A 19,028-nucleotide genomic window follows, 5' to 3' on the forward strand; every position below is an offset into this window, starting at 1 on the left:
CCAAAAAATCTCATTATTTAACCTATAAATGGGTTTTTACTGCTACTTAGATATACACATCATATCTCTCCTTTTCTGCTACAAACTGGTTTCTTGTTCTTCCAGACTGTATTTTTGATCCTGGATTAAAGTAAATTATTAAAGAAGTCACTTTTATAAAATACAGACAATGATGCTTCTATCAAGTTATGGGCCAGGTGCTTTGTGGCATAGGTCTGACAAAACACATCTTGACTAGATGGCCCAGTAAAATGTTATATCTGACTCACAGTCAACATGCTTTGAGCGTTATCTGGTCTGAGCTTGTTTTCTTAGACTACTGACATTGTTATTTTGGTCACATGACGCACTTGTCATGTGGTATCAGCATACGTATGTTCCTGGACACAGCAAACACATGCCCACTATGGTAATTATCCTCGATAAAATTTTAATTGTGTCCCAACAGGTCAGACTGGTTTATCAGTGACTCAGCCAGGATATGTGAACATGAGTCTTTTCTTTAACACACCCTAATGACAGCGGCATGGACGAAACAGTGTACTTGAAAATGATAGTTTCAAGTAAATATTTGAATATATATATATATATATATATATATATAATTATATAATGATTATTCTCTTGACCAATATACAATATATGTGTGCAATAATATAGCTCTTAAATGTTTTATATGTTCCAAGATAATACATCTGCTTCTACAAATCTCTTAAGGATAACATGTAAGTTAGCCAAACTCACCAATGTTGGTGTCTTAACTCTTTCGTGATAGGGAAAAGAAGGACTGGACATGTTTACTTACACCAAGCCCAATCCTTTGTTGTAGTGGGAGACAGCCCACTGCCATAAAAGCCTGGCTGTGGTTTACTCCCCTTTCCCTATTTAAACATGTGCATGATCTGCCTTTCCCTTAACTATTGGGTAGTTAAGAGAAACTACTGTCAAGCATTGTATTAACACCTTTAGGTTACTAAGTCCAGCTCAAGGTAGATGTATAAGACCTAAGGGTATGTTCCCATGTGCCGTATTTCGCTGCATATTTGCTGTTGCGTATTTACTTTGCCATTGAAGTCAATGGGTAGCAAACTATGGAGCTGATTTTGCTTCCGGTAGGAAAAAATGCAGCAGCAAAATACGGCACGTGGTAATGTACCCTAATAGTGACTAAGTTTGGTCCAATTCTCAACCATATACAGTGGTCCTTCAACATACGATGGTAATCCGTTCCAAATGAATGTTGAGGGATCCGTGCAATGTAAAGTATAGGAAGCTGTACTCACCTGTCCCCGCCGCTTAGGACTGTCACCGCTGCCCTGGATGTCGCTCTCCATCGCTGTCGCCGCGTCCCCGTGGTGTCCCCGACGCTCCGGACGTATCTGCTTCCCGGGGATCCTCGCTCTCCGTCGCCGTCATCACGTCACTACGCACGCCGCTCCTATTGGATGATGGGACGGTGTGCGCGCGACGTGATGACGACGATGGAGGGGATCGTGAAGAGGATGCTCCGGAGCCCCGAGGACAGGTAAGAGACCATCACAGGACCACACGGGGCACCGTAAACAGCTATCCGGCAGAAGCTGAAGCAGTCAGCGCTGTCGGATAGCCGTTTATGCGATGGCCCCAACATACAAAAGCATCGTATGTTGATGCTGCCTTCAACATGCGATGGCCTCTGAGAGGCCATCGCATGTTGAAATTATCGTATGTCGGGGCCATCGTAGGTCGGGGGGTCACTGTATTGTTCTGTGGGGGGACTCAAATGCACGATAAATCTCTTGATAGGCAACAAATGGTGTTTGTGGTCCAAAGTAAATGACTGAACGCATCAGTTGACAAGATTGCATACAGTTAGAGAATCCTCAGGTCTGATCACCTGATCTCCAGAAGGGGACCCCGGCTGTCAGTAGACGATATACACACTCCATTAATTTCTATAGGAGTGCCTGAGAGGCCTAAATACTGTACTCGGGTCTCTTTTGCACAATGCGCTCCTCACTGAGAGATGGATCCCGTTCCAGAGATTGCAGGGGTCCCAGCAGTCAGACCCCCTGCGATCAGTTGCTTATCCCCTATTCTGTGGAGTATTTGGTGGAGCTATCAATAAGACAACCTGAAAAGGGAGCAGCATAAAACTGCAGGCAGCGTGATGCCGAGTCCATATGAATTACTCTAAGACGACTGGTGTTTCAGAGTAGTCATAGTTTGAAAATGCAGGCAGGATCAGGGTAACTAGTCATGGGGCATGGGGGTGGGTCTGCCCAGCTGGCCTGAGTGATGTCTCTTCCTATCTGTGTATAGAGGGAGAGGCATCACTCAGTACTGGTGGGGTGGAGAGCAGTAGTGGACCCACCCCCATGACTAGTTACCCGTGTCCTGCCTGCTTTTTAAAACTGTGGCTTCTCTGGAATTCCAGGGTGTCTTGAAGTATTTCTTGACTCGGGATCATGCTCACAGCACCCGTTTTATGCTGCCTGCTGTTTGAGCAATTTAACTCCTTAACGACACAGGACGTATATTTACGTCCTGCGCCGGCTCCCGCGATATGAAGCGGAATCGCGCCGCAAACCTGCATCATATCGCGTCGGTCTCGGCGCTCATCAACGGCCGGGACCCACGGCTAATACCACACATCGCCGATCGCGGCGATGTGCGGTATTAACCCTTTAGCTTCTAAAGTGAAACTGAAAGTGACCCGGCTGCTCAGTCGGGCTGTTCGGGACCGCCGTGGTGAAATCGCGGCGTCCCGAACAGCTGACCGGACACCGGGAGGGCCCTTACCTGCCTCCTCGGTGTCCGATCGACGAATGACTGCTCCGTGCCTGAGATCCAGGCAGGAGCAGTCAAGCGCCGATAATGCTGATCACAGGCGTGTTAATACACACCAGTGATCAGCATAGGAGATCAGTGTGTGCAGTGTTCTAGGTTCCTATGGGACCTATAACACTGCAAAAAAATTTTTTTTTAAAGTGTTAATAAAGGTCATTTAACCCCTTCCCTAATAAAAGTTTGAATCACCCCCCTTTTCCCATAAAAAAAAAAAAAGTGTAAAAAAAAAAAAATAAAACATATGTGGTATCGCCGCGTGCGTAAATGTCTGAACTATAAAAATATATCATTAATTAAACCGCACGGTCAATGGCGTACGCGCAAAAAAATTCCAAAGTCCAAAAAAGCGTATTTTGGTCACTTTTTATACCATTAAAAAATGAAAAGTGATCAAAAAGTCCGATCAAAACAAAAATCAAACCGATAAAAACTTCAGATCACGGTGCAAAAAATGAGTCCTCATACTGCCCCGTACGTGGAAAAATAAAAAAGTTATAGGGGTCAGAAGATGACATTTTTAAACGTATTGTTACGCCGAGCGCTCCGGGTCCCTGCTCCTCCCCGGAGCGCTCACGGCGTCTCTCTCCCTGCGGCGCCCCGGTCAGACCCGCTGACCGGGAGCACTGCACTGACATTGCCGGCGGGGATGCGATTCGCATAGCGGGACGCGCCCGCTCGCGAGTCGCATCCCAAGTCACTTACCCGTCCCGGTCCCCGGCTGTCATGTGCTGGCGCGCACGGCTCCGCTCTCTAGGGCGCGCGCGTGCCAGCTCTCTGAGACTTAAAGGGCCAGTGCACCAATGATTGGTGCCTGGCCCAATTAGCCTAATTTGCTTCCACCTGCTCCCTGGCTATATCACCTCACTTCCCCTGCACTTCCTTGCCGGATCTTGTTGCCTTGTGCCAGTGAAAGCGTTTAGTGTTGTCCAAAGCCTGTGTTACCAGATCTCCTGCTATCCATCTTGACTACGAACCTTGCCGCCTGCCCCGACCTTCTGCTACGTCTGACCTTGCCTCTGCCTAGTCCTTCTGTCCCACGCCTTCTCAGCAGTCAGCGAGGTTGAGCCGTTGCTAGTGGATACGACCTGGTTGCTACCGCCGCAGCAAGACCATCCCGCTTTGCGGCGGGCTCTGGTGAACACCAGTAGCCTCTTAGAACCGGTCCACCAGCACGGTCCACGCCTATCCCTCGCTGACACAGAGGATCCACAACCAGCTAGCCGAATCGTGACACGTATAAATTTTCCTGCATGTAGTTATGATTTTTTCCAGAAGTGCGACAATATCCAACCTATAAAAATAGGGTATCATTTTAACCGTATGGACCTACAGAATAATGATAAGTTGTAATTTTTACCGAAATATGCACTGCGTAGAAACGGAAGCCCCCAAAAGTTACAAAATGGCCTTTTTTTCTTCGATTTTGTTGCGCAATGATTTTTTTTCCGTTTCGCCATGCATTTTTGGGTAAAATGACTAATGTCACTGCAAAGTAGAATTGGCGACGCAAAAAATAAGCCATAATATGGATTTTTAGGTGGAAAATTGAAAGGGTTATGATTTTTAAAAGGTAAGAAGGAAAAAACGAAAGTGCAAAAACGGAAAAACCCTGAGTCCTTAAGGGGATAAAATAGGTGACAGGTTTCCTTTAAGGATAGGGCATCATTCCAAAACTCCTTAAAGCCCTTAGCATAGGAAAGGTGAAGCGCATGCATTTCACATGAATAATGGATCAGTTTTTCTTTTTTAATAGTGGTAATCTGAATTTATAATGTGGTCCCTGTGCTCTGCTATAGTTTGTCCTTAACCCCTTCCCGACCTATGACATACCTGTACGTCATGGGTGGCAAGGTGTTCCCGACCCATGACATACAGGTACGTCATGGACATTACTGCCGCTACTCGCGGCATCCCGCAGCGCCCGGAAAGATGGTGGCTATCACTGATAGCCAGCCATCTTACCATGCGACCACGGGGAGTTTCGTCCCCCACCCCCCTCAGCGATCGCTGCTATCAGCTGGTCAAATCTGACTAGCTGATAGCAGCGTTTCGCTATCAGAATACTTAGCAGCGCGGTGTGTGAGTTCCGATCACGGGGATCGGGACACACACCGCTCTGCTAAGTGTCCCTGACCCGTCCCCCGGCGTCACTTACCCGTCCGAGCGGTGTCCCGAGCGGTCCCGGCGTCCTCCGTGCGGTCCCGGCGTCCTCCGTGCAGTCCCGGCTGCGCTGCGTCCCGGAGGTGAGTTTCCGGCAGCAGTGCGGCATCTTCATTGGCAGCAGTGAGATCGCCGTAAAGCGATCTCACTGCTGCCTCTGAAAGTTTCAAAACTGCAACTCCCAGCATGCCCAGACAGCCTTTGGCTTTCTGGGCATGCTGGGAGTTGTAGTTTTGCAACATCTGGAGGTCCACAGTTTGGAGACCACTGTATAATGGTCTCCATTCTGTGCTCTTCCAGATGTTGCAAAACTACAAATCTCAGCATGCTCAGTCTGTCCAGGCATGCTGGGAGTTGTAGTTCTCTAACATCTGGAAGAGCACAGATTGGAGACCATTATACAGTGGTCTCCAAACTGTGGACCTCCAGATGTTGCAAAACTACAACTCCCAGCATGCCCAGACTGCCCAAGCATGCTGGAAGTTGTAGTTCGGCAACATCTGATCCTTCAGATATTGCCGAACTACAACTTCCAGCATGCCTTGGCAGTCTGGGCATGCTGGGAGTTGTAGTTTTGCAACAACTGGAGGCACACTAGTTGGGAAACATTGTCCGTTTCCTACCTCAGTGCCTCCAGCTGTTGCAATTGTTGCAAAACTATAACTCCCAGCATGCACTGACAGACCATGCATGCTGGGAGTTGTAGTTTTGCAACAGCTGGAGGCACACTGGTTTGGAAACACTAAGTTTGGTTGTAAAACACTTGAAAGTTTATTACTTAACTTAGTGTTTCCAAACCAGTGTTCCTCCAGCTGTTGCAAAACTACAACTCCCAGCATGCACGGACAGTCAAAGGGCATGCTCGGAGTTTGCAACAGCTGGATGTTTGCCCCCTCCCCCCAATGTGAATGTACAGGGTACACTCACATGGGCGGAGGTTTACAGTGAGTGCTGCAAGTTTGAGATGGCGCAAATTTTGCGCTGCAGCTCAAACTTCCAGCGGCAAACTTGCTGTGAACCTCTGCCCATGTGACTGTACCCTAAAAACACTACACTACACTGACACTAACCTAAAATAAAAAGTAAAAAACACTACATATACACATACCCCTACACAGCCCCCCTCCCCCCAAAAAATGAAAAACGTCTGGTACGCTACTGTTTCCAAAACGGAGCCTCCAGCTGTTGCAAAATAATAACTCCCAGTATTGCCGGACAGCCATTGACTGTCCAGGCATGCTGGGAGTTTTGCAACAGCTGGAGGCACCCTGTTTGGGAATCACTGGCGTAGAATACCCCTATGTCCACCCCTATGCAAATCCCTAATTCAGGCCTCAAATGCGCATGGCGCTCTCTCACTTTGGAGCCCTGTCGTATTTCAGGGCAACAGTTTTGGGACACATATGGGGTATCGCCGTACTCGAGAGAAATTGCCTTACAAATTTTGGGGGGCTTTTTCTTCTTTAACCCCTTATGAAAAGGTGAAGTTGGGGTCTACACCAGCATGTTAGTGTAAAAAAATTTATTTTTTACACTGACATGCTGGTGTTGCCCTATACTTTTCATTTTCACAAGAGGTAAAAGGGAAAAAAGACCATCTAAATTTGTAACGCAATTTCTCCTGAGTACGGAGATACCTCATATGTGGGCACAAAGTGCTCTGGGGTCGCACAACAAGGCCCAGAAGGGAGAGTGCACCATGTACATTTGAGGCGATTTGCACAGGGGTGGCTGATTGTTACAGCAGTTCTGACAAACGCAAAACAATAAATATCCACATGTGACCCCATTTTGGAAACTACACCCCTCACGGAATGTAATAAGGGGTGCAGTGAGCATTTACACCCCACTGGCGTATGACAGAGTTTTGGAACAGTGGTCTGTGAAAATGAAAAATAAAATTTTTGATTTGCACAGTCCACTGTTTCAAATATCTGTCAAACGCCAGTGAGGTGTAAATGCTCACTGCACCCCTTATTAAATTCCATGAGGGGTATAGTTTCCAAAATGGGGTCACATGTGGGGGGGGTCCACTGTTCTGGCACCATAGGGGCTTCCTAAATGGGACATGCCCCCCAAAAACCCTTTCAGAAAAACTCACTCTCCAAAATCCCATTGTCGCTCCTTCCCTTCTGAGCCCTCTACTGCGCCCGCCGAACACTTTACATACGCATATGAGGTATTTCCTTACTCAAGAGAAATTGGGTTACCAATTTTAGGGTGATTTCTCTCCTTTTACCCCTTGTAAAAATTCAAAAATTGGGTCTACAAGAAAATGCGAGTGTAAAAAATGAAGATTTAGAATTTTCTCCTTCACTTTGCTGCTATTCCTGTGAAACACCTAAAGGGTTAAAACACTTACTGAATGTCATTTTGAATACTTTGGGGGGTGCAGTTTTTATAATGGGGTCATTTATGGGGTATTTCTAATATGAAGATCCTTAAAATCCACTTCCAACCTGAACTGGGCGCTGAAAAATTACGATTTTGAAAATCTTGAGAAAAATTGGAAAATTGCTGCGGAACTTTGAAGCCCTCTGGTGTCTTCCAAAAGTAAAAACTTGTCAATTTTTTAATGCAAACACAAAGAAGACATATTGTATATGTGAATCAATATGTAATTTATTTGGAATATCCATTTTCCTTTCAAGCAGAGACTTTCAAAGTTAGAAAAATGCTAAATTTTCAAAATTTTCATGACATTTTTAGATTTTTTACCAAGAAAGGATACAAATATCAGTGAAATTTTACCAATAACATAAAGTAGAATATGTCACGAAAAAACAATCTCGGAACCAGAATGATAAGTAAAAGCATCCCAGAGATATTAATGTTTAAAGTGACAGTGGTCAGATTTTCAAAAAATGCCCAGGTCATGAAGGTGAAAATGGGCTGGGTCATGAAGGGGTTAAAGGGGTTATCCAGGAAAAAACTTTTTTTTATATATATCAACTGGCTCCAGAAAGTTAAACAGATTTGTAAATTACTTCTATTAAAAAATCTTAATCCTTTCAGTACTTATGAGCTGATGAAGTTGAGTTGTTCTTTTCTGTCTAAGTGCTCTCTGATGACACCTGTCTCGGGAACTGTCCAGAGTAGACGCAAATCCCCATAGCAAACCTCTTCTACTCTGTGCAGTTCGCGAGACAAGCAGAGATGTCAGCAGAGAGCACTGTTGCCAGACAGAAAAGAACAACTCAACTTCAGCAGCTGATAATTATTGAAAGGATTAAGATTTGCTAATGGAAGTAATTTACAAATCTGTTTAACTTGCTGGAGCCAGTTGATAAAAAAAAAAAAAAAGTTTTTCCCTGGATAACCCCTTTAACCCAGCAATGAGAAGTGGAAAGCTGTCCTCATACTCTCCATCATGCTCTGACAGCCTTCTGCTGTGTACAGCGCTCTGTCATATGTTGCTGCTGTCCCATTATTGAGAAGGCTACAGTAGTCCCCCCTAAAGCAGTGTTCCCCAACCTATGGCTCTCCAGCTGTTGCAAAACCACAACAGCCATCATGCGGAAGGCTGTTAGAGAATGATGGGAATTGTAGTTTTGTAACAGCTGGAGAGCCACAGGTTAGGGAACACTGGTCTACAGTGCGTGACTACACTATTTTCCTATAAATCTCTATAATTTACCTAGTATGGACCAGTGTTTCCCAACCAATGTGCCTCCAGCTGTTTCCAAGCTAAAGTGCCTCCAGCTGTTGCAAAACTACAACTCCCATCATGTTCGGACCGCCAAAGGCCAGGGCACTAGTCTACAGTAAGAGCTTATACTACTTTCCTGTCATTTCTATCCTTTACATAGTATGGACCAGTGTTTCCAAGCTAAAGTGCCTCCAGCTGTTGCAAAACTACAACCCCCAGCATGCCCGGACAGCCGCTGGGAGTTGTAATTTTGCAACAGCTGGAGGCACTCTAGCTTGGAAACACTGGTACAGACTAAACGACGGGAGCTTCACAATCACTTGGCAGGAAGCCGACAAGAGCCGAAAGTTTCCGGAAAGTTCCGAAGAGGCGCGACTGTAACTCCGTGTAAGGTGCGAGAGTATCAGTGGGCGGAGCTAGTGCTGTCGGGTCCTCGGGCGGGCAGTGTGGGCGGAGCTAGGGCTGGGGCTGTCGGGTCCGGGGCAGGGGCTGGCACTGTGCACTATCGCTGACCATGGGTGCATGTCTAGGAGTGTGCTCCCTCCTCAGCTGTGTAAGTAGCCGACACCTTGTTCTGGGTGACCCCATTCTATTATCGTCGTGTATCGTGTTACCCTCTAAAATGCATAAGCAGCTTTCTGTGTAGCTGAGCTGAAGTTGCTGGTACTAGATAGGCAGTGGCTTTTGTTGGGGTAGTGCCAACCCTACCCTGTGCCATTATCCTGTATACAGCTAGTCCTATGTAAATGATATGCTGATTGTGGCTCTTACCTGTGTATTTGGATGGTTTCCTCATTATCTGCTCAGGTTGTGTTCACATTTGTGGAGTTTTTCTTGGGTATTTTACCATGGTGGTTGGATATGCGGTGTTGGTAAATGGAGTGATAGTTACTGTTACACTATATATATATATATATATATATATATATATATATATATATATATATATATATATATATATATATGACATCCTAGAGAGAAGTTGCATCCTGGTGATCACCTTATTTATAAGGCTATGTTCACACATTGTGGCTGAGAACCGTACGGCAAAATCACACATGCTTTAGTGCAGTTTACTGGCAAGTACAGGTGAAACGCGTAAGAGCCATGATAGTCTATGGTTAACCGTGAGCAGTTTTCTGCATGTCCCACTGGCTGTAACCTGTAAAGTCCAATCTACAAGGAAGATGCATTGAGACAATCTCTTTAAGGGTAGGGTTACACACAGCCCATCCACAGTGTATTTCACGCTGCGGATGCACTGACAGCACAAGAGTGAGCTCCCTTCTGCGACTGGGTAGCTCTGCGGGTCCGCTTGTAACAGCGGTTTTCCTGCTGTAGACACAGTGCCTGCTTGTAGCAGATGCGCAGTAGGAAATCCGCCGATAAGAGCGGACACACAGTGCTGCTCGTCTGCAGCAGGGAGCTCGCTCTTGTGACTGCCGTTGGCGCATCCACAATGTTAAATACACTGCGGATGCACTAAGTGTGACCTTACCCTAAAGAGGATGTTAGGTGAAAGAGAACCCCTTTAACTACATTGGTTGAGATGGGAATACCCTTTTAATGAGCCTCATCTGTGTCAACCTAGAGCGTGTCTGTAATTTGAAAAAACTTTTGACATGTGGTACCTGGTCTCATTTCTAAGACCCACTACGATTGTGAATTATAAGCCAGTGAAATACATGTCAGACCTAGTCACTGTATTAGTCTATGTAAGTCAGTCAGAGTATCAATAACAGCATACATTCTTTTGTAAAAGTTAGCAAAATGCGTCCAGTTAATTCAAGGTCTCTGGTCGTCACAATGATATTAGGTTAGAACCTTCACCTTTTTCTCCTGTAATCACTAGAAGGTGAATTTGGACTTGTGCCTAAGATCATTGTTGTGCTCTAAAGTCCAAGAACGTTCCATACGTTACTTTAGTGCATACTGTTATGAGACCCGTTTGTAAAGAACTGACTAGAGATGAGCGAACTTACAGTAAATTCGATTCGTCACGAACTTCTCGGCTCGGCAGTTGATGACTTATCCTGCATTAGTTCAGCTTTCAGGTGCTCCCGTGGGCTGGAAAAGGTGGATACAGTCCTAGGAGACTCTTTCCTAGGACTGTATCCACCTTTTCCAGCCCACCGGAGCACCTGAAAGCTGAACTAATTTATGCAGGATAAGTCATCAACTGCCGAGCCGAGAAGTTCGTGACGAATCGAATTTACTGTAAGTTCGCTCATCTCTAGAACTGACAGCTCTCTTCTTAAGTTATTTACCATGAGTCTATGAATAGTGTTTGGTTTGTGTTCTTTCCTTGTGTGACTGAACACAGCCCTAAAGGATGTTGGGTAATAGCCATCCCTGAACTGCCTTTACTCATAGCCTTTGGTAATAGGTCACAGATTGTCTGACAGACCTTTGTGCAGCACATTGGGGGAGAATTATCGAAACCTGTGTAGTGCAGTGGTTCTCAACCTTTTTGGTGACTGTACCCCCAAAGGCTGAAAGAATGTCTGCGGGTACCTCTTATAATTTTATACTAATGGGATACTTAATCCCCCTGTATCATTATTCCCCCTCCCTCTTAATCCCCTTGTGCCATTATTATCCGATATGGTAAAAGGGAATCAGAGGGAGGGGGGAATTATGGCACAAGGGAATAAAGATGGAGGGGGGAGGGATAATGGCAAAGTGGGATCAGAGGGAGGGGGGGAATTATGGCACAAGGGAATAAAGATGGAGGGGGGAGGGATAATGGCAAAAGGGGATCAGAGGGGGGGGGGGGGAATAATGGCACAAGGGAATAAAGATGGAGGGGGATAATCATTACCCCCCTCCCTCCATCTTAATCCTCTGTGCCTTAAAGGGGTACTCCGGTGAAAACCTTCTTTCTTTTAAATCAACTGGTGGCAGAAAGTTAAACATATTTGTAAATTAAACGTGGGGAAGAGTACGGCAATGCCGCCGAGCTTCCTGCACTCACCGCTACAGCTTCCAAAGGTATGCTCCTAGACGACCTCCTCCAGCGGGGACTTCAGACGACAGGGGCGCTCAGACTTGAGGCGACTGCCGGCGGTTTCGCACAGGATCGTGCTTCGTCCGGCCTACGATATTTGTAAATTACTTCTATTAAAAAATCTTAATCCTTCCTGTACTTATTAGCTGCTGAATACTATAGAGGAGATTCTTTTCTTTTTGGAATGCTCTCTGATGACATCACGAGCACAGTTCTCTCTGCTGACGTTATTATAATAATAATAACGCTTTATTTATTGTTGTCCTTAAGTGGGATTTGAACCCAAATCCCCAGCACTGCAAGGCAGCAGTGCTAACCACTGAGCCACCATGCTGCCCTTAGCATACATCTGCTATGCATGGTTGCTAAAATGGACAGAGATGTCAGCAGAGAGCACAGTGCTCGTGATGTCATCAGTGTTCCAAAAAGAAAGGAATTTCCTCTGTAGCATTCAGCAGCTAATAAGTACTGGAAGGATTAAGATTTTTTTAATAGAAGTAATTTACAAATATGTTTAACTTTCTGCCACCAGTTGATTTAAAAGAAAAAAGGTTTTCACCGGAGTACCCCTTTAATTCCCTCCTCCCTCTTATCCCCTTTTGCTGTTATCCCCCTCTCCCCCTCCATCTTAATGCCCTTGTGCAAACATCCTTCCCATACACTTAGTTTTTACTTTTTTTTTTTTTTTTACCCGGCTTGTTCGGGTACCGCTTCCAGAGTCCCGTTCCCGGAGTCCAGTTCGGCGCCACACAGAAGGGTGATGTTTTCCTGCGCTGTGCGGCACCTCTACATCAGGGGACGTCACACGTCTCCCCAGCAACCATGCAGCTCCCGTAAAGTAGCCGCGGCCACAATACTTTACTGAGAGCTGCCGCGGCCATTCCCCGCAATGCGCACCAAATACTGGCCAATGCATGGCCAGTATATGTCAGCGCATGGTGTACCCCCGCATAACCGGTTGAGAACCCCTGGTGTAGAGCAATCTGGTTGCTATGGAAAACTGCACCAGTTATCCTATGCATAGGTTTTGATAAATCATTCCCCGTTGTGTGTACAGTATCTGCATTCAGTTATCTGTAGTGTGTTGCTTTGGTGTCAATGTGATGACAGTTCTACAGCGTTTTAATCATCTACCGGAGCTACAGGTCTGGACGAGTACAACACATGTTCTTGTCTTCCTGAAGTGGAGTACACAACAATGAGGTCACAGTTAGATATTGGACCCCGGAAACTAAGCAGAAGAAAACTTGTCACCATCCCCATGTGTTCAAAGCTTTTATAAATGTCTGTACAGAGCAACATCACATGAAAGCTGGCAGATTTTTCTACGTTTAGATGTATTGAAGTCGATGGGACTGTTCCACCAGTGTTGCCAATGTCTTGCTTGTGATGGTCTCATTGGTTTGCATTGCTACTGCTTGTTATGTCTTTACTGTGTGAGCTGTGTCTATGGGCTGCACTATTTGGGGAAAATGTCATATTTCAATTATGGAGGTGAATATTGCGATTTCGATATGAGATTGATAGGACACCCCTATGGCCAGTGATTGGCTGTGTGGGATGGTCCTGCAACCAGCTGCTTGGCTCTGAAGAAGGAAGCTCAGAAGACTCCGGGACCTGGGAGGAGAGCGGATCCGTAGCAGGCCTACTGGGAACCAGGACTAGGTAAGCATCATTTGCATTTTTTTTCCTCCTGCGTCCCGTCATATTACACACACATACAGCAGATGTGTATCTAAAGGTAGAACTTCTAAAACCGTAACTATATGCCTCAGCATATGTTTAGGTTGACGATTTTCTGCAGTGATTTTGTGTGCAGAAAATCTGCATCATATAAAATAGTAGCAAAGCGGATGGGATTTGTAGAAATTAGGTCCACATCCTGTGTTTAATAAATAAATGAAATAATGATATCCAGACAGTAAATGCCTACTTGGCATAGGCAGCATAGATCTCTCTGTTAAAGAAGAGGACAGTAGTGGAGCGCAGCAGCAGGACAGGTCAGAATATATCTTTATTTTCTATGCAGCCTCAGCGGCACATTAGAATTAGAATAAGCCTGGACATACAAAAGGTACACTATAAAGGAGCACTGTTGTGCACATTTTTTTTTAATCCTATTGGGGGAGATTTATCAAAACCTGTCCAGAGGAAAAGTTGTCCAGGTGCCCATAGCAACCAATCAGCTCGCTCCTTTCATTTTTAACAAGGCCTCTGCAAAATGAAAGAAGTGATCTGATTGGTTGCTATGGGCAACTGGGCAACTTTTTTTGCACAGATTTTGATAAATTTCCCTCATTGTGTTTGGGCTGCAAAAAACTAAACAAAACAAACATTCTCTCCTTCCTCTCTTTCCCTGTTGCGCCGCTATAGTTCTACGGTCCTCCGCTGACTGGATCATCACACTGCAGTCAGCGTATCGTGGGCCGCAGCAATGTCCCGCCTTAGCCGGTGATACGCTGAGTGCAGTGTTATATAAGGAGCCCGGGCAGCAGGGAGAAGGTGGGGCCCAGTCTCCTTACATGACACTGCGCTCAGCCTATCACTGGCCGAGGTGGAACATCGCTGCGGCCCACGATACGCTGACTGCAGTGTGATGATCCAGTCACACGGAAGAAGGAAGGAGACTGGGTCCGGAGGACCAAAGAGCTATAGCTGCGCAACGGGGAAACGGAGGAAGGTGAGTTTATTTTATTTTTTTTCAACCCAAGCACAATAGGAAGAAAAAAATGTGAACAATAGTACTCCTTTAAAGTATGGAGACACAGGATGCAAATGCTGCAGATTTTGGACAAGCGGAAAAAGGGTGTAATTTGTGCAGGTAAATCTGCCAAGCTGCACTTGGGTCTTGTTGTATTAGACCTGTGTTGTACATTTTTATTATACAGTGCAGCTCTTGTACTCTGACAGTTCCATAGGCTTTGAATAGATCATGCTCAACGTTGCTTCTTATAAATGAAAGGGGTATGGAACCCCCCTTGTGTTCTTGTGTTTTTAGAAGGGTTTTAGCAGTCGGACACCCAATAATTGGACATATACCACCTAGCCTGTGGATAATAACTGTTTGATTATGGGAAATCCCTTTTAACTCTGTAAATGCAGTTACTAAATGTTTTAATGTGGAAAAATTTAACTCTTAAAGGGGTACTCTGGTGGAAAACAATTTTTTTTGTTCAAATCAACTGATTCCAGAAAGTTAAACAGATTTGTAAATTACTTCTATTGAAAAATCCTAATCCTTCTAGTACTTATCAGCTGCTGTATGGTCCAGAGGAAGTTGTGAAGTTCTTTCCAGTTGGACCACAGTGCTCCCTGCTGACACCTCTGTCCATGTCAGGAACTGTCCAGAGCAGGAGAGGTTTGCTATGGGGATCTGTTCCTGCTCTGGACAGTTCCTGATACAGACAGAGGTATCAGCAGAGAGCACTGTGGTCAGACAGAAAAGAACCATACAACTTCCTCTGCAGCATACAGCAGCTAATAATACTGGAAGGATTAAGATTTTTAAATAGAACTAATTTACAAATCTGAATAACTTTCTGGACCCAGTTCATATGAAGAAATAAAAAAAAAGTTTTACACCGGAGTACCCCTTTTAAAGGGTCAGCTGTTTTTAAACCACCTTAACTGCGACCACACTATGATTTACTTATAAACTCTTATATTATGATATTATGGCATACTATATAATATCCTGTGGATATGGAAGCCAGGATGCCAGTGTTAACAGAATCTGACCTAAAGAAGACTGGACTCCAATCCTTTCAGTTATGGCAAGATGCCCATAATTTCCTCCATAGGTTAACGTAGAGGTAGATGGTTGCATTGAGCTGCGGTTCAAGGGCTTTGAGCCCTAGCTGTATGTTTATGTTCACACTGCAGAATTTCTGCACAGAATTCTGCATTTAAATTCTGCAGAAGTTTATTGCCTATTCACTTCAATTAAATTCCTGCAGTGGAAATTCTGCTGTGTGAATGGGACAACGGAATCCCATTTGAAGTGCATGGGCTATAAATTTATGCAGAATTCCATGCAGAAATTCTGGCGTGTGAACATAGCCTCAAGGGTAGTCTTTTCTTAATGTATCCTACTCCTTTAGACCCTGTGTTGATGATCGATCTTCTAGTCAAAGCGATGTGTTATCCATACTATGCAAAACTTGCTCACCACAATTCCTAATGGTGCCAACGCCATGGACTGCATGCCATGGTGGAGGGTTGTCCAGGATTATACAAACAATGCTTCTTTTTAGCGAAAGCAGCACCTTCCTTGTCTTCAGGCCATGTTTAGTTCTCAGTCCTAAGGCACAGATTTTAAATCCACAGCAAGTAAACTGTGCCAGATTCATTACAAGGTTTTCCCTGTTGACTTCAGTTAAGATGTCAAAATCGACAGTGTTGCAGACTTTGCTTAAGAAACGCTGCCGACCAGCAGCAAAATTTGCAACTGCAGATTTTTAAACACCTTTATATTTTTAGCACCACCAAAACGGCAACGATATAGCATTAGGTTTCTGGCCCCAGAATACATGGACCCCGAAACAAAAGAGCACAAACAAAACATGAATAAAAATAAGTTATTTGAATCAAGGGATAAAAAACACCATTAAAATAGGAACAAGAGAAATAGGGGGCACATGAAGATGAAATTTAAAGGAAGAGAATGCAGGGGTAACAAATAGGACACTGGTAAGGAAATAGATACAAAAAGCAGACAAAGTTCTGTAAAGAATGTACACAGCAAACTGATCAGCTAAACAAAAATGACCAAGATATATCAATATAATGAAAACATCAGCAAGCCTGCCATGTGTAGCACCACGGAACCAATACATACATACTTTAACGTACTTTCGCTGTCAAGCCACTTTGTCCACATTGAAAATGCTCAGTGGTAAACTGTGTATTTCAGTGTGGAAATGCTGTAGAATTTTCACAGCTTGGGGTTGTACTTAAAGGGGTACTCCGGTGGAAACTTAATTTTTTTAAATGAACTGGTGCCATACAGTTAAACAGATTTGTAAATTACTTCTATTAAAAAATTTTAATCCTTCGAGTACTTATTAGCTGCTGAATACTTCAGAGGAGATTCTTTACTTTTTGGAACACAGAGCTCTCTGCTGACATCACGAGCACAGTGCTCTCTGCTGACATCTCCATTTTAGGAACTGTCCAGAGCAGCATATGTTTGCTATGGGGATTTTCTCCTACTCTGGACAGTTCCTAAAATGGACAGAGATGTTGGCAGAAAGCACTGCGCTCGTGATTCAGCAGCGAGCTCTGTGATCCAAAAAGAAAATAATTTCTTGAGTAGTATTCAGCAGCTAATAAGTACTGGAAGGATTAAGATTTTTAAATAGAAGTAATTTACAAATCTTTACACTTAAAGAAAAATTGCGGAGCAGCTCACCGGGTCCAAGGTGGATAATCGGGCTTGTCACATCGCGGTCAGGCGGCAGCTAGACGGGGAGGCTGAGAAGGTACGGGGGGAATCAGACGTCGTGCCCGACGTCTGATTCCCCCCGTACCATCTCAGCCTCCCCGTCTTGCTGCCGCCTGACCGCGATGTGACAAGCCCGATTATCTACCTTGGACCCGGTGAGCTGCTCCGCAATTTTCCTTTAAGTGTAACTATTTGCCTGCTCTGTGCGTGTAGCTCCACCTGTATTGATCAATGGACTTTCTGTGTTTGGCTATCAGCTTGTATATTTGTTGGTTTACACACATTATATGGAAAGTACAATAGCAGTTTTCCACCGGAGTACCCCTTTAAGAAAGGCATTATATACTGCTTTCTTCTTTTGGAACTATTCCCAGTTTGAACTTTAAAAATGGCATCAAAATATGAGAGCTTTTTTTGGCCAAGAATGTTTGAAGAATTTTGTTTATAGACGGCTTTATTACTTTCTAATAAAAGCTTGTCACATATCTCCCTATTGTGTTGCTCACGATGAGCTGAAGAATGAAGGTTTTCTATTGTACGGCGCTCTTCTGCCTCTTCTAGTATCATTTGCCTTTATTGTTCAGCAAGGTTGTTAACTGTTCACCACACCCAGAAACCAGGATAATTATTAGGATGCAATGGTCTGATTGATGTATCCGCAGGTTAGGATTCTGGAAATGTGCCCAGCACCTCAGACAGGGAAAACCACTTAGTGAGGTTGGTTTACCACTTACCCCTTCCCTAGCAAAACAGTAAAATGTACATTCTTGCAAATGCTACATTATATAAATCTAAGCTTAGGTGCCTACTACAGGTTGTGGTTACATATGGAATATATGCTGGAAAATACACCCAGCAAATACACCCAGAATAGCTATAGGGATCCAGTGACGTAAGCCAAAATAGTGTTCTTTTGGTATATGTGCGGAGGGTATTCTCTTACATTTATTCTTTTGCATTGGAAAATGTACTTAATTGTGTGGTAACTCAACTTCAGAAAGGCAAAGTTACTCAGCTTAGAGGAGCCCTTAAAGTAGTTATCCACCATAAGGTGATTTCAGTACATACCTGCCAGACAGTAATGGCCATGCTTAGGAAGGATCTGTGCTTGTCTTGGGACTAAATGGCTGCATTTTGAGTCCACTATAACACTGCTGCTTTCTTTTTGTAAATGGCTATATCCTTTTGGAGTTCCTTTCCTCCAACTAAAAGTCCCAGGATCTCTTGTTTGTAAGTGTGAGGTCACCTTTCTTCCTCCCACACATCCCTCCCATTGCAGCACAGCTGAATTGCCTTTTATGTATGTTACTCTAGAAACTTCAATTCCTTGCAGCCCTGTGAAGAATGATCTCACTCCCACCCAGCCATTGCTTCACCCTTGAAGCTCCCTTTCATCACCTGACTAGTGATCTAATGTCTTGGCCGCACTGCAACCTGGGAAAGACCTAAGACAATACTCATTTTGTATGCTGCTAAAATTGAAGAACGGGGCAAAGATCACATAAGAATACAAATACAGGTACAAATACCATAATATGAACTACACCAACTTTACTGCCCCTGTAACAGTCAGGAAAAAAAAGTCCTGGAATACCCCTTTAACATTAGACTGGAAATATGTCCTAAAAAACAAACACTAAATAAGTATCTTACATTTCTAGGAATAAGAAAACCAATGTGGTTAAATAAAAAATGTAAAGGGGGCAATAATTGACAAAAACACTGCATTTAAGTTGCTAAAACAGTGCAGTAAAGGAGCATAAAAAACATGTAAAAACTGATGAACATAGCAAAACTGGAGACAAACTCATTGCCAAAGAGAGTAAAACTAAGCCCAAAATGTTCTTTAATTATATAGTGTCGACGCTTTAAAAAGTAATGAGGGAGGAATGATAGAGGAAAAAGGATAGATATGCATTCAATAGTTTTGGGTGGTGTAA

General features: G+C 44.3%; 1 protein-coding gene across 1 annotated transcript in view; it reads left to right on the forward strand.

Moving 5' to 3' along the window:
- Positions 1-9,074: 9,074 nt before the first annotated feature.
- The window catches only part of SERINC2 (serine incorporator 2), a 38,563-nt gene continuing 28,609 nt past the window's right edge, over positions 9,075-19,028 (forward strand). The window contains exon 1 of the mRNA XM_056557321.1: positions 9,075-9,191. Coding sequence (XP_056413296.1) covers positions 9,153-9,191 — 39 coding nt within the window. The 5' untranslated portion in view covers positions 9,075-9,152. The remainder of the gene's footprint in view (positions 9,192-19,028) is intronic.

The sequence above is a fragment of the Hyla sarda genome, chromosome 2 (genome assembly GCF_029499605.1).
Source record: "Hyla sarda isolate aHylSar1 chromosome 2, aHylSar1.hap1, whole genome shotgun sequence".
Taxonomy (NCBI): Eukaryota; Metazoa; Chordata; class Amphibia; order Anura; family Hylidae; genus Hyla; species Hyla sarda.